Source organism: Rhinopithecus roxellana, chromosome 3, assembly GCF_007565055.1.
Source record: "Rhinopithecus roxellana isolate Shanxi Qingling chromosome 3, ASM756505v1, whole genome shotgun sequence".
Classification (NCBI taxonomy): domain Eukaryota; kingdom Metazoa; phylum Chordata; class Mammalia; order Primates; family Cercopithecidae; genus Rhinopithecus; species Rhinopithecus roxellana.
In genome coordinates, this window is record NC_044551.1 from 129903553 (window position 1) to 129926116 (window position 22564).

General features: G+C 45.2%; 1 protein-coding gene across 5 annotated transcripts in view; it reads left to right on the forward strand.

Annotated features, from left to right (window-relative positions):
• The first annotated feature begins 171 nt into the window (after positions 1–171).
• Positions 172–22564, forward strand: part of GLRX (glutaredoxin) — a 43449-nt gene continuing 21056 nt past the window's right edge. The window contains exons 1-3 of one of the 5 annotated variants that reach the window (XM_030927866.1): positions 172–716; positions 6363–6482; positions 10976–11313. In XM_030927866.1, coding sequence (XP_030783726.1) covers positions 510–716; positions 6363–6476 — 321 coding nt within the window. In that variant the 5' untranslated portion in view covers positions 172–509 and the 3' untranslated portion in view covers positions 6477–6482; positions 10976–11313. Of the gene's footprint in view, positions 717–6362; positions 6483–8038; positions 9151–10975; positions 11314–22564 lie in introns of those variants that run through there. The other 4 variants (XM_010380595.2, XM_010380594.2, XM_030927867.1 and 1 more) reach the window with 4 other exon arrangements.

The following is a 22564-nucleotide window of genomic DNA, read 5'->3' on the forward strand; positions in this document are numbered from 1 at the left end:
CATAAGGAGTGCAAAGTCACAGTTTCAATTTCACTTCCTCTAAAGAGATTTCAAAGTGTTCTGTTTCTTAAGTGATTCTGTTTGCATTTTAAAATACAACTGTATCTCCGAGAGGTAAAACAAGAATTTGCTCTAAGAAGTCACTGCCTCCTCAGCCCCTTTGTGAGTAAGCAATGTATGCTTCCCCAGAGGTGACTAAACTCTGATCATTGCCGATGGGCAGGCACTCCCCAAATGTCCAGGGACAACAAAGATACCCAGAGTGTCTTTCATAGCTACCAACGATTAAATAGCAAGTATTGCATTCCTAGGCATTGCTAACTAGTGAAGTATACCAGATGGAAATGTCTTTGAAGCTGTCCCTTTAAAACTCGAGCAAGCTACCAGGCAAACTCCGCCTCCAGGGAGGTTCCTTATTAAATAGGAGCCAACTGGCTGGGTCGGGGCTCAATACCCCAAGCAATATCTGCAACTGAAGATTCTTCCCGGGGAGACCGCAGCCCATCGGCATGGCTCAAGAGTTTGTGAAGGGCAAAATCCAGCCTGGGAAGGTGGTTGTGTTCATCAAGCCCACCTGCCCATACTGCAGGAGGGCCCAAGAGATCCTCAGTCAATTGCCTATCAAACAAGGGCTTCTGGAATTTGTCGATATCACAGCCACCAACCACACTAACGAGATTCAAGATTATTTGCAGCAGCTCACGGGAGCAAGAACGGTGAGTTTCATTTTAAACGGCTAGGGAAAGGCTCCCGGATTGCCTTTTCTTGTCAGAGCTGTGCCTTTCTTTAGGATAAGCCTGCGGCTCTGTCCTTCAAGGCGTCCAGAGGGCTGTGCGGGGCGGGGGGTGTGGGGGAGGGCGCCTTAGAGAGGATCTCGGTCACTTGAATGAGCGGCGGCACTGCAGTCAAAGGTCCTCTCACAGCCGAAGAGAGAGTACAGCTGATGTCTGCTGTGCGACAGGGTAAGTGGGCCCAGCAGCTTGCCGGGGAGTCCCCGGGGAATTGTCTAGAGTCTTTGTTTTAAGCACTGCCAAAATGACAGTTTTCAGCTGGCAGGGCTGGAGGTGGAAGCTGGGGTGGAGGGCCGGGTGTGATGTGTTGGTTATTTAACATGAGAGTCATGGTCTTCATTCTCTTCTCCAGGCTTTCTTTTTCTAATTTGCTCATTCTTCCTTATTTAATTCCTCTCACTGGAAAAATCTAATGTACCATTATCTGCCCCTTGTTCTAAATTAATTATGGATGTTTCCAGGCCCCACACTGTAGGGAATCATAGCCTGGAGTTCTGGCCTGGCTCTTGTAATGGCTGGCTGTGTGATCCTGGGCAAGTCACCACTCCTGTAGTCCTCAAAGATCCCAGCTGCAAGACCAGATTAGGTGACCTCAAAGTCTCATTTGCTATGAATAGGCTGTGGGACCATCTGAAAATTGCTCTCCTCCATCTGAAAGACTTCCCTGTCTTTAGTATCCTTGGCTTTGCATCCTGGGCATCAGGAGGGATGCCAACCACATCACCTGTATCAGTTCTGCTGCAAGGTTGGATGAGAAATGTCCCACCAGCTCAGCTAAGTTCCCTTTGGGGATGCACATTCTACAGCATAGTGTTGGGCCAAGCACATATGCTATTTTAGTTTTAGTTTGACTTACAAGGTTGTTACTGGGTTCTGAGTGTAAAACATTGGAGGTTGATTTCTCGCCTTCTCTCTAATAAGAAGTCAGCATTTTGGTACAGAGGGGGCTTAGTGTGTTACCCTACTGCTGTGTGCTAGGGTCCTGGAGTATACACAATGACGAGAGAGGCTATTGCTGCCTACTGGGACCACCAGCTGCATAGGATGCCCAGGTCCTGAGAGGTGTAAAGGGCAGTGCAAACACTACTATGGGCCCCACTGTGGCTGCCACCCTAAGGACCTTTTAGCCATTTGTTCCCAAATTTGCTGCACATTAGGATCACCTAGAGAGCTTGTAAAACAATCCTTATGCCCAAATTATGCCCCTCAATAACTAAATCACAATGTCAGAGGTGGGAGCCAAGCCTCCTGGGTTCTCCTCCCTCTGCCTCCTGGGTTCTCCTCACTCAGCCTCCCAAGTAGCTGGGATTACAACCGCATGCCACCACGCCCAGCTAATGTTTGTATTTTTAGTAGATATGGGGTTTCACCTTGTTGGCCAGGCTGGTCTCGAATTCCTGATCTCAGGTGATCCACCCACCTCAGCCTCCCAAAGTGCAAGCGTGAGCCACCACACCTGGCCAACAATTGCTTTTTCATTTCTTTGTAGAACAACAGTATTTCTTGCAGTGATCTTTTAAGGTTTTTTTTTTTAAGATACAGAGTCTTGCTCTGTCACCCAGGCTGGAGTACAGGGGTGCAATGATAGCTGACTGCAGCCTTGAACTACTGGGCTGAAGTGACCCTCCCACCTCAGTCTCCCGTGGCTGGGACTACAGGCATGAGCCATCGTACCCAACTAATTTTTTAAGGTTTTTGTACAGATGAGGGTCTTGTTATGTTGCCCAGGCTGGTCTTGAACTCCTGGCCTCCAGTTATCCTCCCACCTTGGGATTACAGACGTGATCCACCTCAACAAGCCTGTTTTTAATTTTTAGAAAAATGTTTTTCACAGATTCTTAAATTCTGAATGCATTCCTCCTAGGGGAGAACAAATCTGTTAAAGCTGCATGTTTGATCCCCAACATGTAAGTGTTTGTATTCAAAGGGTCTGAAAGCTCCTGTGGGTTTTTTGCTTGCTGTTTGTTTGTTTTTTTGAGACAGAGTCTCGCTCTGTCCCCCAGGCTGAAGTGCAGTGGCGAGATCTTGGCTCACTGCAAGCTCCGTGTCCCGGGTTCCCGCCATTCTCCTGCCTCAGCCTCCTGAATAGCTGGGAATACAGGCGCCTGCCACCATGCCCAGCTAATTTTTTGTATGTTTAGTAGAGATGGGGTTTTCACTGTGTTAGCCAGGATAGTCTCGATCTCCTGACCTTGTGATCCACCCGCCTCAGCCTCCCAAAGTGCTGGGATTACAGGCGTGAGCCACAGCACCCAGCCTGAACCTGCAGTCTTAATTATTCTGTAAAGTAGCTGTATCTAGTAGGTAATCAGCAGGACATGATTATGGAAAGTTAGTGCCTTCAATCAAGCCATGTACTTGGTAAAACCTGTTTTTGTTTTGCTATAGTCACAGCTCCTAAATTAGTGCCTTCATTTATTTCTCCTCTAATGCACTTTTCTTTACATAGATCTGAGTTTCTGACCTATGTCATTTCCCTTCTCTCTGAAGAACTTCTTTGGGCATTTCTTGCAAGGTGATTCCATTGGTAACAGATTCCCTCAAGTTTTGTTTATTTTAGAAAGTATTTCTCCTTCACGTTTGAATGATGATTTTACTGCATGCAACAAATATTTTTAAGCACTTACTATGTACCAGGCACTTTTATGGACAGTGAGGGAAAAATTCTGCCTTTTCTGCCATGAAAAAAAACCTTCTGCCTTTGTTGAACCTATATTTTAGTGGGGGAGACAAACAAATACAATAATAAAACAGCATGTTGAGAGGTGGTAAGTGGCACATGCTATGAGGAAAAGTAGAAAAGGTAGGGAAGAAGCAGCAGGGTCCAATTTTAAATGGAGCCATTGGGTCTCTCTGAGAAGGGAACATTGGAGCAGATATCTATAGGAGCTGAGGGAGATGGGCATACACAATTTACAGGAAGCGTGAATGCAAAGGTCCCGGGGTAGATGTTTGCCTGGCAGGTTTGTGAAATAGTAAGGAGGCCGGTATGGTTGCAGCACTGTGAGCCAGTAGGAGAGTTAGTGGAGGTGAGGTCTGAGAGCTAATGGGAGCTTGGAAGAACTGTAACTGGTACTCGGTGTGAGATGAGATGCCCTTGGTGGGTGCTGAGCAGATGAGTCACTTGATCTGACCCCATTTTGAAAAGGCCACTCTGGGCCGGGGGCGGTGGCTCACGCCTGTAATCCCAGCACTTGGGGAGGCCAAGGCGGGCGGATCACGAAATCAGGAGATCGAGACCATCCTGGCTAACAGGGTGAAACCCCGTCTCTATAAAAATACAAAAAATTAGCTGGGTGTGGTGGCAGGTGCCTGTAGTCCCAGCTACTCAGGAGGTTGAGGCAGGAGAATGGTGTGAACCCAGGAGGCGGAGCTTGCAGTGAGCCAAGATCTCGCCACTACACTCCAGCTTGGGCAACAGAGTGAGACTCCATCTCAAAAAAAAAAAAAAAAAAAAAAGAGAAAGAAAGGGCCACTCTGGCAGCTGTGGGGAAAAGAGACAGTAGGGCAAGAGTGAAGGTTGAAACTGGGAGACATTGGGACGCTATAGCAGTTACCCAGGTGACAAATGATGGTGGCTTGTACCAGGGAGGAAGCTGAGGAGTGTTGAGAAATCACTTTTGAGTAGTTGCATTTGTGTAACCCTAGCTAGTGTGCAGGAGATGCTGCCTGGCTGAGGCTGGGGGAACCTACTCCGGGACAGTAAGAACCACAGGATTACCAAACTCATTTTGGGGCAGCAGTTCTTTCCTCTCCTTGACAGTAGTGGACTCTTAAGTTCCTCTAAGGAGGAGGCTGGGACAGGATGGGACAGGACGGGAGGGGAGGCAGCACAGGCTAGTTCCTCTTCTTTGCTCAGCTTTGTCAACAGTACTTGCTTCGGTTTCACTGCCACAGCCCCCCATGCCATCCTGTACAGCCTGCCATTCATCTCCCATTAAGGGTACCATTCACTGATACGATTTAAGGCAGTTTTGCAGTTGTCCAGACTAGAGGATGGGTGTGAGGGTAAAGGAGCCTTTCGCTTCTTTGCCAGACACTGAGTGCAAAACTCCACACTGGGGGCAGCCTGGTCACATTTCAGGGTCGTCTCAGGAGGCTGGGGGGCAGCTCCAGGGCTGTGGGTTTTCAAAGCCTCAGTTATCCTGTGAGAGCACAGGAAATAGCCATGGAAATGTGCAAGATTTGTTTTTAATTTTTAGACTTTATTTTTAATGCCTACCTTTACCCAGATCCCCTTTTAAATAAAAGTGCTGTAAGAACTTGCCCATAATAATTAAGCCCCTTTTCTCATCTTTCTCACTTTTTGGACAATTTGCTCCAATTGCTGTGCTTTCTGAGGAAAGCCCAAAGCTTTGAAAAATAGTCTCACTGCTTTCTGCTTCCACCTCTCCCTCCCCTCCAGTGCGTTCCTGGTACTCGGGGAAAGGCCTGCTGGCTCTGATGACATGGTGACCTCCATGGGGCTTGTTTCTTCACTGCCAGGCAGCCTTGGTGGAACACCCTTGGCCTGGAAATTCAGCCACGTTGAGGGTGTTTCCTCCTCCCTCGCGATTCTAAAAGCCCTCTGGAATTCTGTAATGTGTCTCCTCCTAGCAGCAGGGAGGAAGCATGGAACTAGAGAGAAGCCTATTCAGCAGGTGTCACGACTGTGGCTTGGCATGGGTGACGCACCCACGTCTGGGGTGACTTAACCATCTTATGGTGGACCGGTGATTAAAGGACACTCAAATACCACCCCTGGTACACCCTCCTGGTTGAGGACAGAGGTTACCTGTGTTGTGTTGTTTTGTTTGTTTTGCTCTGTCACACAGGTGTAAGTGCAATGGCACCGTCACAGCTTACTGCAGCCTTGACCTCCCGGGCCAAAGTGATCCTCCCACTTCAGCTTCCTGAGTAGCTGGGACTACAGGCATGCACCGCCATGCCTGGCTAATTTTTGTATTTTTTGTAGAGACGGGAGTCTCACTATGTTACCTAGGCTGGTCTTGAACTCTTGGGCTCAAGTGACCCTCCCACCTCAGCCTCACAAAAGTAGTAGGATTACAGTGAAGAGCCACTGTACCTGGCCCTCACCTGTGTTTTAACAACACAGAGAGATGATTGTATTTAATAAACCATACACCTGAAAAATCAGAGACCTAATGCAAATACTTTTCCAGCTGTATTTAGAAATGAATTCCTTCCTTCCTGATTGTTGTGACCCAGTTTACAATCTTAGGTGTGGTCCCTGATGCAGAGAAAGTAGAGTTCAATCTAGGTAGTCTGACTGCAGCCAATCAGAATTCTCCTGAAACATGTTTCCGTAGAGTGAAATTTTAAAATCCCTTTGACAAGTTGGACAAGCTCATGCATAGCACACTCAACTGGAAAACTCTTCTGGCTTAAAAACATTCTTGGGTTTATAATGTTACCCCTTATAACAGTAAGGAAGTCCTGTCCTATAAGCATATACATGAGGAGGTTGTAAAGTGATTTTAAAAATTTGGGATCATGGGAAATATTTAGTGGTAGGATATGTTCTTTCTAGTCTAGTAATGTAGTAATGCCCTGGGTTGTGTGCTTTTTTAGGTTCCTCGAGTCTTTATCGGTAAAGATTGTATAGGCGGATGCAGTGATCTAGTCTCTATGCAACAGAGTGGGGAACTGCTGACGCGGCTAAAGCAGATTGGAGCTCTGCAGTAACCACAGGTGAGTGGCAGGTGAGGTGCTAGGCCAGGAACATGGGACACCGTGGAATTCTTCTGTCATGGTTTGTTATACTGTAGGACAGCATTCTGGCTGGGGAAAAATGATTTGGGGTGAGTTGAGGAATGGTGATGTCAATTACTTAATGAATTCCACACTTTACAAAGAGATTGTGTCAATGGGAGAAATTCTTTCACTCCACCTTCATTTAACAAATATTTATTGAGCATGTGCCAGATGCATGAGAATACAATGATGCATAAAATGATAACCTGGAACTTATATTCCAGAGAGGTTGACAGATCAAAAACAAGCAAATCCTGAAATAGAATAGAATAATGTGATAGAATATGTCAGGGGGTGGGGAGAAAATTGAGCTAACATGGTAAGGGAGGGCCTTTCTCAGGAAGGGTTGAGCTGAGACCTGATTGACAAGGAGACTGCTAAGCAGAGATGAAGCAGAAGAGCTTTTCAGGCAGAGGGAATAGCAAGTACAAAGACTCTGAGGTGGCAACAGGTAAGGGATGTTCATGGAACAGAAAGAAAGCATGAATAGAGTAAATGAAGTGCAGTAAGAAGGAAGGATAGCGAGAAAGGTGAGCAGGGGCCAGAGCACCCAGGCCGTGGTAAACAATTTGGATTTATTCAAAATGCGATGTGAAACTGAGGTCATTTTGGCTTTACCTGTGTTCATCTGGCAGATCAACTCTATTTAATTGGCTTCCCAAAAGCCAAAACAAAGTTTTCTAAAATCAGTAACCTAAAGGAGATCTTTGGCTCTGTGGAAAACCACAGGGCAATGAATATTTTAGAAAGAAACCATGATGGTTTTGGAGTCTGAGCTCCTCCCTCCCCCAGTTCCCCAGCACAGCTAGCGCTAGCCAGCTCCCAAGCAGGCCAATTCAGAGACCTGTACACAGAGAGACATAAGGGCTGCTTTAGTTGAGGGAGAAATGAATGGTTCTTTAACCAAAATGTTCTTAGAGGGGTATCTATTGCCTGCTAATTAATAACTCATCTCTTGGGCAATGAGTATATATAATTTGTGATGGTTACTCCACATAGCAACAGAAGGGGGAAAAAGGTCTGAAAAAAATACAACTGATTTCCCTGAAATGAAATAGTCAATGCTATAAATCTTCTAATCGTAATTCTACAATATCATCACAGCAGGTGCACCCTATGTCTGTCTGAGTTCACTTCCTAGCCTTACCACTGATACTAAAAGCTCTCAAACCCAATTAATGGTGGTACCAAATGTTTCCTATTCTGGGACATGTTTAGCAATTTAGGCTTAGATTAAGAATGGGAGAAGATGGGAAATGTCATTTCTCAAACTGCTTCTATTTTGGTGTGGGCATTAGAGTCCCCCATATTCAGAAAGTCTCCTTACTTGCATTTGGCCTTTTGTGTTCTATGCTGTCAGTATTTTACCGGCAGCTGCATCTCAAGGCCATCCGCAACAGAGTGTGTTGAAATGGCAGGTGTAAGTGTTCTGGTAATGAGAGAAAGGAAGGATTTTGCCTTACAAGGAGATCCCATTCTTTCTTTCCTGGCAGAGCAGGCCACCCATGCTGACATCTGTCCTCAAGAGCTGGGTGAAATTGCAAATGATGACAGCACTTCCTGGTGGATGAATTTGGGGGCACAAACAGCTTTTTTCCTCTTTTGGCTACGTATTTAAAAGTGAATCAACTTGCTCTTAACCACAGGGCTGAGAAGGTTGACGGGCCATCTTGGTTTTCTTCTGGATGCGCTCTTTGGTTTTCAGAAGACTGTGACAAGTTCTGGCCCAGGATTCGCTCACTGACCCTCAACTGTTCTCTTTGGCACACGTTTCTTACTGTTCTCCACGTGTCAGCATGTCTCTACCTCTAAGCCAGTGTTTTTCAACTATGTTTATCCAGACTCCTTCTCCACAATGATGAATCCATAGTTGGTTATCTGCTGCTGTCCATTAGCTGAAAACATTTTGCTGCTTGACTTTATGGAGTTTGTATTACAAAATCAGTGGGTATTTTGAATGTGTTCTTTCAAACTACATGCATCTCTCCACTCAACCCCACCCCATCCCATCCCACCTTGAAAATCACTGCTCCGAACCAGTGTTCTCCATCTTGTCCTCCATAGATCTCATAGGAAATGTTCAGCAATTCTGTGAAAGGTCACAGGACCCAATTGGAGAAATCATATAAAAAGCATAGTTGGTCTTGGTGTCACATGGATCAGAGGCACAAGTGCAGAGGCTGTGGTCATGCAGAACACTCTGTTATTTAAGATGGCTATCCAGATAATCCTGAACACTGTGTATTTATTTGATTTAGACTACCAGCAAAGATTAAAGCACAAAATGTAAAACATCTGAGAAAACTATAGCCCCCTACACCAAGAGTGTATCTGTGAAAGAGCCCCCACACTTTGAAAACTTAAGAATCCCTTATGAAGTTTGCCTGTTCTAGAATTGTAAGATTGTTAATTTCCTTCTTCAGTCTCCAGTGACAACACTTCATTTCTTTTCTAATAAAAAAATACCTGTAGATGATTCAGTGATTTTTGTCCAATTCGTTTCCATGTTCTCAAGACATTAAGGAATGTTAGGCGAAATATACTAACTTAACACTGTGTTTATGTTTGGCCATGCCAATATAAATAAAGACATGTGCTGCTGTCACTCATTGGGTACAAATGGTTGATATAATTTTGAAATTTCATATTGAAATAAATGCCAGCTCCAGCTTACTGAATAATGCTTAGGGTTTAATAACAGTCTTTTTTTTTTTTTTTTTTTTTTTTTTTGGGACGGAGTGTCCCTCTGTCGCCCAGGCTGGAGTGCAGTGGCCGGATCTCAGCTCACTGCAAGCTCCGCCTCCCGGGTTTAAGCCATTCTCCTGCCTCAGCTTCCCAAGTAGCTGGGACTACAGGCGCCCGCCACCTCGCCCGGCTAGTTTTTTGTATTTTTTAGTAGAGACGGGGTTTCACCCTGTTAGCCAGGATGGTCTTGATCTGCTGACCTCGTGATCCGCCCGTCTCGGCCTCCCAAAGTGCTGGGACTACAGGCTTGAGCCACCGCGCCCGGCCTCTTTTTTCATTTCATATTCCTTTTTGCCATTTCCTACTTAAGGCCCTTGCACTTCTCGCTTCTTTCTTTTATGGGCCCTAACCACTCCCTTCAACCAGGATCGCTACGGATGATTGTTCAGGTTACACACTGCACAATATGAATGCCGCTCCTCCCCTCCCCCGCCAGAGGTTACAGTGCCTGATCCACTCTGGACCACTTCCCTGCACTTTCACACTTCTTTGTCCATGCTCATTGTGTTTCTTTCTCCTGAGATGCTTTTCTTCTCCTTTGTTTTACTTTGAAACTCCTCCTTGTTCAAGACCTGATTTACAGACTGTTCCCCTATATTTTCTCTCTCCTCTCATGGCCTTTTGACTGAAAATCATTGTTTCCTCTTCTGGAATTCAAAAACACTGCATATAGATACCGTACAGCTCTTATCAGGCTACACTGTAGTTAATCATCTGTATTGGTTTCTTGCCAAATTCAGAAGTACCCGAAGGCAACTGGGCACAGTGGCTCATGCCTGTAATCCCAGCACTTTGAGAGGCCCAGGCAGGTGGATCATGAGGTTGGGAGTTCGAGACCAGCCTAGCCAATATGGTGAAACCCCATCTCTACTAAAAATACAAAAATTACCTGGGTGTGGTGGCACTTGCCTGTAGTCCTAGCCACTCAGGAGGCTGAGGCAGAAGAATTGCTAGAACCTGGGAGGCAGAGGTTGCAGTGAGCTGAGATCATGCCATCGCACTCCAGCCTGGGTAACAGAGCGAGACTCTGTCTCAAAAAAAAAAAAGAAAAAAAAAGAGAAAAAAAAGAAAGAAGTACCCAATGGCAAGAACCTAGACTTAACTATGGAAACCCAGTTCCCAGCATAGAAGAGCTATTTTACCAAAGCATTGAATGCATATGGTTTAAAAAGCCAATAGTACTGAAAGTCTTTTCTGCTCTAACTGCCTCAAACCCAGGTCATGATAAAGTACCTTACAGGTCCGTGTGCCCCTCCCCAAGGGTATTCCCTCTCTCCATCCCTCCATAGAGGTAACCACTAGTTCATGTTTGTTGTAATCATTCTGATACTTTATAGTTTTACTCCTTATAATATCTCTAAGCAATACATTTTACTTTTGAAAAACAGGAACATCGACCTAGCTGTGTAAGAAAAAGGTGATATCACAATTAGACAAACAATCCCAAGAACAGGTAAACTGAACACTGACTGAGTTATAGACTAGCTTCAGCATCCCTTGCAAGTGTTCCAGAGCCTCTTCTGGGGAAGCAGAAGTGGTGCTGTGTGAGTCTCTGGAAACACAGCACGCCACGATCAGGGAGGCTATTGTGTGAACCAAGCATGGAGTGTCCCCCAGAAATGTGGTAATGGCAGAGGGCTGCTCTGCATTTTCTGCTTCTAAGCTCAGCATGTCCCTGCCCCCAGCTTTCAGGAGGAGCTCTTCAGCTGGCCAGCTGTGTAGCAGGGAGAACAGAAATGTCATCACCACCAGGCAAGCTAAGTACAGACAAGGATCTGCTTCAGGCCCATTTCAGCTTTCTGTCCTCAAGTTAAAAACTGTACAACTACAGAGAACCCTCAACATGGAAAATTACACTGCTCCAATCTGGACTGCTGCCCTCTGTCCTGGGGCAGACAGGATTCTCTATCTGGGATCTCCCTTCACTGTCATTCTGGGGATTCCCTTTTTCTCTCCTATGTTGGATCTCCTCTTTCCTTTGACCCACGTGTATGAGTCAGAATAAATGCTAGGCTGCTATAACAAAGATATAATGCCTGATATAAGCTTCTTTATCAAAAAAGTCCAGAGGCAGGCAGGTGGCATTTGCTCCAAGGGGTCATGACTGACCCAGGGGTTGTATGTATCACTTCTGCTCACATCCTATTGGCCAGAACTTAGTGTGATAGCCCCACCAGCTGCAGGGCAGGCTAGGCAGAGGGGCCCCCACCTGGGAAGCCTCTTGTCCAACTAAAACTCACTAAAACTATACAAAAAGAGGAGATCTATACAAGAAGAAGCGGAGAATGGCTATGGAAAGAAAACCAGCAAACTGCGTCTTTCTCTTTTTTATTATTTTTCCGCTGAGCCCCAATTTTCTTTCTCTTTTACATCTGAAAGCCTTCCTCAAATGTCTGGAGATGTGACTATCTGTAAATATTTAAAGAATGAGGCACTAAAAAACTGATTGGAAGACTTGTGTGCATAGGTTAGGCTTGCCAACTGATAGCTTCACCATAGATGGAGTCTTTGTTCAAATCTCACCTTCTCAGCAAGGGCTCCCCCATCCCCCTATCTAACACTCTCCCTTCCATTTTCACTTAGCATTCCCTATCCCTCTTTATCAATTTATTTTTTTCTATAGCATTTATCTTTTTTTTTTTTTTTTTTTTTTTGAGATGTGGTCTTACTCTGTCATCCAGGCTGGAGTGCAGTGGCACGATCTTAGCTCACTGCAACCTCTGCCTCCCGGGCTCAAGCAATCCTCCGACACTCAAGTGATTCTCCCACCTCAGCCTCCTGAGTAGATGGGACCACAGACACATACCTCCATGGAAGCTCACCTAATTTTTGTATTTTTGGTAGAGACAAGGTTTCATCTTATTGCCCAGGCCAATCTCGAACTCCTGAGCTCAAGTGATCCACCTGCCTTGGCCTCCCAAAGTGCTGAGATTACAGGTGTGAGCCACCACACCCAGTCTATCTTTTAATATATGGTATGATTTATTCAGTTTACTATCTCTTCCCTACTAGAATATAAGTGCCTTGAAGTCAGGGATTGGTGTCTATTTACTGCTGTATCTGCAGCATCAAGACTGTTTGGCAGATAGTAGGCTCTTTCCTGAGTGAACAAATTAAAGAATAAATGAACAGGTGTGGATCTGGCTGTCTCATTGGGAGATCCCCCAATTATTGGTTCCTGGACACCTTTTCTTTTGAGCCATTCAGTCTCTCCAGCTTCACAGCTGGGGGTTGCGCCTCATCGTCAGGGTTCTGGCTGCCAAGCAGGGAAAAGGGACTTGGCAGTTCCCTGGCCGGTGTGTGGACTCTCATGTAACCTCCTGTTTTCTGCCCTGCTCCTTGCTGAGTAATTCTGTGTGATATGCAAGGATAGAAAGAATGATCTTTCAAAGAGTATGGAGAGACTGGCACTAGGGGCTGGCAAAACAAAACAACACAAAACAAAAACCAAAAATTACCAACCAAAAAATTAACAGCCAAAGCTCTACTCTTTCTGTTTATTGAAGAAAGTAAGTGATCCAATCTCCTGCGAATGTTGTTGATTTTAATAACCACCTTCTCTGCTTCCTCCAGCCTGGCTCTTTGGGCTGGACTCCAGACAGCCATTTCTTCCAATTCAAGGCTGTCCAAAGATGCCCCTTAAGGAGGGAGAAAGAACTGGTAAATTCTTAAACCGATGGTAAATTCTTAAACTGGTGATAAATGGATCTATGTGGCCCAGACCACAGTATTTATATCCCCCGTGAGTATTGTTAGGTCATTATCTTGACATTTGGTTGCCAGAGAAAGCCATGCTCCCTAATTGACTATACCATAATATTGTAAAGAACTGGGCTCCTGAGATATTTTACTTAGAATTCCTTTCTTATATTAGTAGGGGTCTTTTTTTTTTTTTTTTTTTTTTTTTTTTTTTTTTTTGAGACAGAGTCTTACTCTGTCACCCAGGCTGGAATGCAGTGGCGTGATCTTGGCTCACTACAACCTCCGCCTCCTGGGTTCAAGTGATTATCCTGCCTCAGCCTCCTGAGTAGCTGGAATTACAGGTGCACACCACCACACCTGGCTATTTTGTATTTTTAGTAGAGACAGGATTTCACCATGTTGGCCAGGCTAGTCTCAAACTCCTGACCTCAAGAGATCCACCCACTCGGCCTCCCAAAGTGCTGGGATTACAGGCGTGAGGCACCACACCCAGCCTTAATAGGGGTCTTCTTATTAAATACACTGAATGTTTGAAGGGGCAGAATTTAATCTTGCTCATTAGGGGAAGAGAATTCTGGTCTGGTCCCTTTAAGCACAAGTGATGTTTAAAATGGGTCTATATTTATGCACAAGTTTATACTTCCTGTCCCCAGGCGACTTTTCTGGTGAGCTGTGCGGAGCTGAAGGTGGGAGAGAGAGGGGTAACTAGGAGAGTCAATGACAGCACAGAACGCGAGGCTCTGGGGTTTTTTATGGGCTCTTCCTGCGTGCTCAACTCCTCCCTCCTAGTTGACTGGGCTCAAGCCTCTGGGGACCTGCAGCTGAGCTTTCTCAGAAGCAAACAGAGATGCCTCCTTCCTATTCTCTTGTGAAACTTAAGACACTTCACATGTAAAATTACAGCTGTTTATGGGGTGGAGATTTTGCACTTCCTCCCATTATTAAGTCATCCCTGAGAACTGAGTGTGGATGATCTTTAACACAGTCTGCCCAGGGTTCTAACCAGATGTGTTAAATGGGGACCAAAGGACCCACTCTGGGAATGGAGGACCAGCAACTCCTGGGAAGACAGAATTAAAGAGCTCAGCTGGAACCTGTGGCCATGGAGGCTGTCCCCTGACATCTAGAATGCGACCCTTGTGTAGAGCTGACTCTGGGTGACTTTATCCAGCCCCCTGCATAGAAGATCTCCTTTAGCCTCACCAAAGCAGTCACTGTACAATTAAAAAATGCAGGAGGTGGCAGGGACGGCTGCCCCCAGAAAGGGGACAGTGTGGACATCTCCAGACAGGTAAACCACAGGAAAACCAAGGAGCCCTAGGTCTCCTCCCCATCCAGGAAGCCTTTAACTGGCAGCACAAGGGAGGGGCAGCCACATCTTAGGTTATCTTTGAGTCAGTTTCCCCACCCCTGTGTGAAGGTGTGGCCCAATGGCAGATAGACTGTCCTTAATCTAACCAGAGGACTCCTCCTCCTCCAAGTGAGAAAAGGAGCAAAGGATGCAAAGTGCTCCTTCAACACTCCCTGAGCTGGAAGAAGAAAAATCCCTCCTCCTTTATAGGAATTTGATAAGTGAGGGATAAGTGAGCCCCACTAAGGCGCATGAGCTCTGCCTGCCTCGGCCTTCCAAAGTGTTGGAATTACAGGCATGAGCCACCATGCCTGGCCCTTTTCCAATATTTCAGTAAAGGTCAACAGCTGATTTACCCAGTTAGAAGTTTTTCCTGGTTTATTTTCTGTATGGTGGAAGCAGCAAGGAATAAAATATAAACTCATTTCAAGGATAACTGCCATGTACATATAATTATCTATTCAAAATATTTAATTTACTTTTTTTTAAGAAAAACAAAATCCCAGCATTCATAGTAGCTTTTGACCAATTCTGCTTTCTCAATTGATGGCAAAAGCTCACCAGTATATGTAGAGAGGCTGTGGTCTGCCCCATCTTTTACTATGGCAAAAAAAAAAGGGGGGGTCTACAAGCTTGGAAATGTTGAAAATTACTGCTCTGAACCAAAGAGGTGGCTGACACTGGTAGTTCGGAAATTTCCTACTTACAGAGAATCTAGCAAATTGCTGCCATGTGAGGGTAGTACCAAATAATGGTCTACTCTTACCAAGGTCAGGGTATATGGAATCTTCAGCAGTGTTTCCCAGGCATTCAAAGAGGCTGTATACAGCACTTTGAGAGGCCAAGGCAGGTGTATCGCTTGAGGTCGCTTTACGTCAGGAATTCAAGACCAGCCTGGCTAACATGGTGAAAACCCATCTCTACTAAAAATTCAAAAATTACCTGGCATGGTGGCACATGCCTGTAATCCCAACTGCTTGAGCTCAGAGTCTCCAGAGCAGCTGTCTCAGAACACTGGTTCCATGGCACATCAGCAAATGTTACATGAAAAAATGGGTTCCATGAGTTTGGAAATGCTGGGCTATACAGTGCTGGCCTGCAGGACTTGGGCTCATTTTGAGAGTCTATGCCTTTTATCTGATAAACTTTAAAAACAGATACTCTTAGCCTCATTAAACCCCACAAGCATATAAAATATTTACCTCTTTCCCTTTGCTGAGATATAGGAAAGGGCAACAGAGGATGGATGGAAAACAGCCTCCCTGAGAGGCACCTCCAGCTTAGAGGGATGATGAGGGGATGAGTCATGTGGAGTCATACAGCAGGTGAGCTCAGTTAGGGCTCCTAATCCACTCTTACCCTTGAGACACTCTGGAAGTACTGTGGAATTAGTATCTGCAACATGTTAGATGTTTCGGCTGGGCACGGTGGCTCATGCCTGTAATCCCAGCACTTTGGGAGGCCGAGACGGGTGGATCACTTGAGGTCAGGAGTTCTAGACTATGCTGATCGACATGTTGAGACCCTGTCTCTACTAAAAATACAAAAATTAGGCCAAGCGCGGTGGCTCACGCCTGTAATCCCAGCACTTTGGGAGGCCGATGTGGGTGGATCACCTAAAGTCAGGAGTTTGAAACCAGCCTGGCTGATATGGCAAAACCCCATCTCTACTGAAAATACAAAAATTAGCTGGGTGTGGTGGTGGGCACCTGTAATCCCAGCTACTCAGGAGGCAGAGGCAGGAGAATCACTTGAACCTGGGAGGTATAGGTTGCAGTGAGCCGAGATCACGCCCTTGCACTCCAGCCTGGGTAACAGAGTGAGACTCCATCTCAAAAAAAAAAAAAAAAAAAAATAGCCAGGCATGGTGGTGTGTGCCTGTAGTCCCAGCTCCTTGGGAGGCTGAGGCAGGAGAATTGCTTGAACCTGGGAGGTGAGCGAAAGCAGAGATTGTGCCACTGCACTCCAGGCTGGCCGGCAGAGTAAGACTTCATTTCAGACAAAAAAAAAAAAAAGAACGAAAGAAAGAAGTAGATGTTTCATTTGTCCAGGACACTAGCAGCACAGCGCGGGGGTAGCACTGGAAAGACCCCAAACTTGGTAAATTTACTTAGCAGACATTCACACAGGCTTGTGAAGACAGATGGGCTGGAAGCTTGACCTTGGGACTTGCCAGAGCCTTTGATATGTTACATGCATTGTAAATTTCCAAAGTAGTAACTAAGTACCCATTATATTTCAAAGTTTTTACCTGCCCTTTTTTCAAGAAGCACCTCCCTCAGAATTCATTTTATGGGTCACAAGCACTGGAAATGCTAATATTTTGCCCTTTCACTTCTCTTCCCTTTGCTGCTCTCACTTGCTTTTCCACAGTTAACACCATTTCATGCAAGGAATGCTCTTATGGTCTGAATGTTTCTGCCCCTCCTAAATTCATATGTTGAGATCCTAACCCCTAAGGTGATGGTATTAGGAAGTGGGACCTTGTGGGAGGTGATTAGGACATAATGGTGGAGCCCTCATGAATGGGATTAGTGCCCTTTTAAAGAGGATCCAGAGGGCTAGCTTGTCCTTTCCACCGTGTGAGGACACAGTGAGAAGGCACCATCTACAAGCCAGGAAATGTGTTCTCTTCAGACACTGAAGCAGCCAGGAGCTTGGTCTTGGACTTCCCAGCCTTCAGGACTATGAGAAATATATTTCTGTTGTTTATAAGCTACCCAGTCTATGGTATTTTGTTATAGCAGCTCTGACAGCCTGAGACAGATGCTGAATGGGTGCATTATGTCAATGTTTGGCATTTCTTCTATGTCAGCATTCTGTAACTTATTTATACTTTCAGCTGATAACCTGGCGTAATTCCCAAGTTTCTCAATAATGACACAAAGTGCATCAAAGTCTTCATCTCCTGGTTCAATTCAAGCATCATTATAGACCAAAGTCTGTGCCAAGAGCTGTTAGAGCTGATTTATCAATACAGTCCCAAGCATCAACAAGTGTATAAATGGCATCATTAAAACTGAACTCTCCTGGAAAATCATAAATTCTAGGACTCTGTTAACTGCAGCAAGCAGTTAGCAAAAGCAAACACAAAAAGGTGTACTTGCTCTTCATGGACTGTAGAATTCCATGGTCACAAGGCTGTATTGTGGGTGTCATGGTTAAGTAATAAATTCAAAAGAAGATCACAAGAAGGTGTGAGAAGCATTTGCCCAGAAACAAAATTTTTCCATTTTTATCCAGTTTTGCTGGTCTTGCTTTGAACACATCACTGGTCTACAGTAGTTACAGAACCAGTCAGAACACATTTTTCTAGCTACCTATACTTTTCTTCCTCCCTTCCTTTTCTCCTGCCCTCCCTTCCTCCTTTCTTTCCTCTCTTCTCTCTTTCTTCCTTTTTCTATAACATTATTGAAGTATATTTTCTTCAATGAGAGAATGTTTAAGCTGCTCAGCTCCTAACAGGAACTGGCCCTAGAATCTAAAATTCCTGCTCCTTTCATGGATTAGAAGCCACGTGGACTGAATTCAAATCCTGGTTAGGCGATTTCCTAACTGTGTGACTATAGGTTAGCAAATCTCTCCAGTTTGGCTTCTTATTATAAGAATTAAGGATAATGAACATTAAATTAACTAATTAAATTAAAATTAAAGGTGATTAACAGAGAAACCTCACTCTCTGGTTTCCCCGCGGCTGAATGAGCCCTGTAACCAGCTCTCCATTCTCCCCAAACACTTCCCACCAAGCATGCTGTTTTTTCCTATTATCCGTTTTGGGTTAAGTCAGATATTAACCACAAGGTTGGTGTGTTAACAAGTCACAACATTTGAAGAATCCTAATCAGGTCAGACTTTGGAATAGTTTCCTCAGAGGTGGGTGGGAAGGAAAGTGGGGAGGGAGGATGACCTTAATAACTCCTTGACCTTGGAGTCAGCCTTGCAAGTCAACTAAAAGAATGTGTCTCCCAGCAACATGCCCAGCCTCCCTCACATTGCCCAAAGACAGCAATGCAACAGCATCCTCAAAGGAGGACATTGACGTCTGTGTTTGCTGGATTATTGTACATTTTTCTTAGAATGCTTATGGAGGCTGTTTGCTAGTCGGTGAAGTATGTGAGCTTTGGAGTCAGGTCCCAGTTCTTCCCAGCTCTGCGACTTATTAACCACATGGCCTTAGGCTGTGACTCACTGTGCTCATTTTAGAACAGAGATACTGACAGCCCCTGGCCATTGGATGGATTGCTGGGACAATAAAATGATAGAGATAATGAGAGTGGTTATACTTGCAGAGTGCTAACTCTGTGCAAGGCACTGGTTTCAGCACTTAATGCGTATGACCTCATTTACTCCTCCCAGTGACACTATGGGGTTAGTAGTCCGTTAGCTGCATGTTATAATGAGCAGATAAAGTCCAGAGAGAGGTCACTTTACCTGTCTGAGGTCACACAGTAAGGGTTGGAGCTGGGATGTGAATTTGCCTGCACAGTCTGGCTTCATCACATGCTCAGCCACCCCACCAGACCACTTTCCTGTGCCATATCAGCTCTTCTGAAGGAAATCATGTACGCAGAATGTCTGGCCCTCAGTAAGAGCACAATAAATGATGATATTGAAATAATAACTAATTTTCCATTTCCTCAGGCCTCAGCAGCTTATGGAATTCATGCAAACACCTCTTGCCTGCTCCAAAACCAGGCCCCAATGTCTCCTGAAGTTATTCCTGGGGTGCCTCCCATGGACCTCCTGTCCTTCCACACTTGCCCCTCCCTGAGGTCCTGCCTGTGAAGTACCTTGAGGTGGGGCTTCACCCTTCCACTGACGTTGGTGTCCCCTATGCCTCTCCCCTGAGCCCTCTGGCCAAGTTCCCTGGACCCCAAGCACAAATGGGTATCTGGACCGAAACAATACCATCCACTTGGAGACCAGTGACATTGTGTTCCCCGCTGTGTTCTGTTACATTCAACAGACATTTCCTAAGCAACTATTATATTTTGGAGAGAGTGTTAGAAGACACACAAAAAGTAAGAGCTAATGGTAGCCCATCTTCCTTGGATGTCTGAGCAAATGACATTTGTGAACAACAAAAAAGTAAGTTACAAGCAACAAATATGTTTATAAGGACACCCTCTAGCAGCGTAGGGCCACCCAATGCCTACTAAGGTGCTATACAAAATCAGTCTTTCTTATCACATTCATTAAAAGTCATGAGGGTCAGGCTGGGAGCTGTGGCTCACACCTGGAATCCTAGCACTTTGGGAGGCCAAGGCAGGTGGATCATTTGAGGCCAGGAGTTCGAGACCAGTCTGGTCAACATGGTGAAACCCTGTCTCTACTAAAAATACAAAAATTAGCAGGGCGTGATGGCGGGTGCCTGTAACCCCAGCTACTCGGGAGGTTGAGGCAAAAGAATCACTTGAACCCGGGAGGCAGAGGCTGAAGTGAACGGAGATCACCTGGGCAATGGAATGAGACTCCGTCTCAAAACAAACAAAAATTGTGAGGGTTGTGAAAGAGAAGGTTTTGTTGTTATTGTTGGTGGTGGTGGTGGTGATGTGTAGCTTAGAAAAATGCCCAGGCATACTTAATAGTGCCTGTTAGCTTTTGTACATAATCTTTATATCTGAGTTCTTGCTAAGGAATTTTCTTAACTTTCGCTTTCTGTCTAGTCAAAGAAAGCATTTTAACCTCGCCTGGGTACTGCGGCATTGCAAGCAGGGTTCTAGCAGGTGGCCTCTCAGGGATTTTGGTATGTAGTTACTTTAAACTAGAACGGCTTTATTGCCTCAGAGGCATCCATTCCTCAGAGGAAGTCACTAAATTTAGAACACCAACCCTAGTCCTCTTCCAACCAATGGGACAGAAGCCCCCAGAACAATGGTGTGTTCAGTGACTCAGGCTTGACAATGGGGAGAGAATTAGACAAGAGATTTTGAGGAAAATAAAAATTGCCTACATAAATTTTAATTTTATGGAAACTGAAACTGAGGATGTTGCATTTTTCCTCAGCCTTAAATTTATGAAAAGTAAAGGCAAAAGCAAGATGCTTCCACTTGGGAGAAGGAAGGAAAAAGCACTCTCCCGTTCCAAGCCAGCCTGCCTGAGGATAGTGGTTACTCAGTAACTCTCTTTAGAATTTGCTTAGCCAAATTTGGTGTTGCAAGGCTCTTAGGCTTAAAAAGATTATTTATTTATGATTGTGCTCCAATATTTCTTCTCATTCTTACAAGGCAGCTGAATATTTTTTAAAAATCAGAAATTAACAAAAGGTAGACAACTCAGGTAAAAATGTATATTCTGAGACAGTAGAAAATTCTATCACTGTAAACAAAAAATATTGAGGGACTGAAATTTTATGTTTAAAATGCTTTAAAAATTCATATAAGACAGTTGCTAAGTTTTTTCAGAATTTAATTTTACATTAACTCTGATACAGCTCTGATGACCGGAGGAACACCAGGGTTCTTGGCCTCGAGCCAATAGGAGTAATGATATGAACACACGTGGAGTGATTTTAAGGATCAAAAATTTAATAGGCAAGAAACAAGGAAGGAAGAAGAAAGTACCTCCCCAGGACAGAGACAGAGGGAGGGGGGATTCGAAGAGAAAACCCTGTGTGCACCAAAAAGTGGCTGCTTATATTTGGATGCTGGAGGAGGTGGTGTCTGGTTTGCATAAGGCCCAGGGGATTGGTTTGACAAGGTGTGTCATTTACCTAGCCCGCAAAAAGCCTGGCCCTCCCACCTCAGCCCTTTAGTATGCAAATACGGGTCGCCATGATGTTCTGAACCCATGGTGTTATCTGGAGGTGGCCATGACCCGGTGACAAGGAAAAGATGGTGGGAATCACCATACTGAGTGAGCCCAGTTTTTATGGGCCTGTATTGGCATATCAAAGCTTGCTGGCCCGGCCCTTCAAGCCACCCTTTCTGTTAGGAAAGAGTTGGTTCAGGGGTTCTTATTACAGGAAAAATTCCACCAGAAACCTTACTATCTGCCTACAAATTATTTCTTAATAACTCCTGTATCAACTCTGTGAGAATTCACAGTCCTGGGTCTTTGATTGGTCCAAAGGGTCCAGGACACAGCGCTCAGTATAAGCCCAGAGAAACCCTGAGCAGGAGAGATTATAAGGTCAACAAAATGTGAAGGGAGGGCACAGGGCTGAATGTGTGATCCTGAGAAGGTCTAGATCAGCTCCCAGCTCCCACCCACCCTCCCACAAAGAGAGATCATTTTTGGGAGGCAGTAGCCGCTAGGCTACCCTAGGCCTCAGGGAAAAGTCTGGTCTTTCAGTCAAATGTTTGTGAAACATAATTAGAAAAATGGGGGTTGAGTGATGGAACTGGAAAAACTATCAAGGAGAAAGAAGGAGCCTGGTCCTAGAGGTCAAAGGTCACACTGGTGGTAGAAGGGCAAGGGAAACTCCTGTGGGCTGGGGCAGAGAGTGGCGCAGAAGGAACGGCCCTCAAGGAGCTGGGTGCTGCTCCAGACCTGAAAACTGGAATTAATTGTCTTATGGGTTCTCAAAGCATGATCTGTGGACCAGTGACATATAAGCATCACCTGGGAACTTCTTATAAATGCAAATTCTCAGGTCCCACCCCAGATGGACAAAATCAGAACTCTGCGACTGAGGCCCAGCATTCTGTTTCTGGATTTTTAAATTGTATTTTAATTTAATTTTTATTTATTTTTTGAGACAGGGTTTCGCTCTTCTTACCCAGGCTGGAGTGCAATGGAATGATCTCAGCTCACTGCAACCTCCGCCTCTGGGTTTAAGCGATTCTTCTGCCTCAGCCTCCTGAGTAGCTGGGATTACAGGCATGTGCCACCACACCTGGCTAATTTTGCATTTTTTCTAGAGACGGGGTTTCTTCATGTTGGTCAGACCGGTCTTGAACTCCCGACCTCAAGTGATCCACTGGCCTCGACTTCCCAAAGTGCTGGGATTACAGGCTTGAGCCAGTCGTGCCCAGCCTTAATTTTTTTTTTAGGAGACAAGCTATCGCTGTGTTCCTCAGGCTGTACTCCAACTCCCAGGCTCAAGCAATCCTTCACCTCAGCCTACAAAGTAACTGGGTCTACAGGCACATTCCACCACACCCAGCCCCTGTTTTATTTAGCCCCTCAGGGGATTCTGATGACTGCCACAGTTTGAGAACAACTTGTTTAACAAAATGCTGTGTTTCAGGTATTAAGACCTCACAAAACAATTCATTAA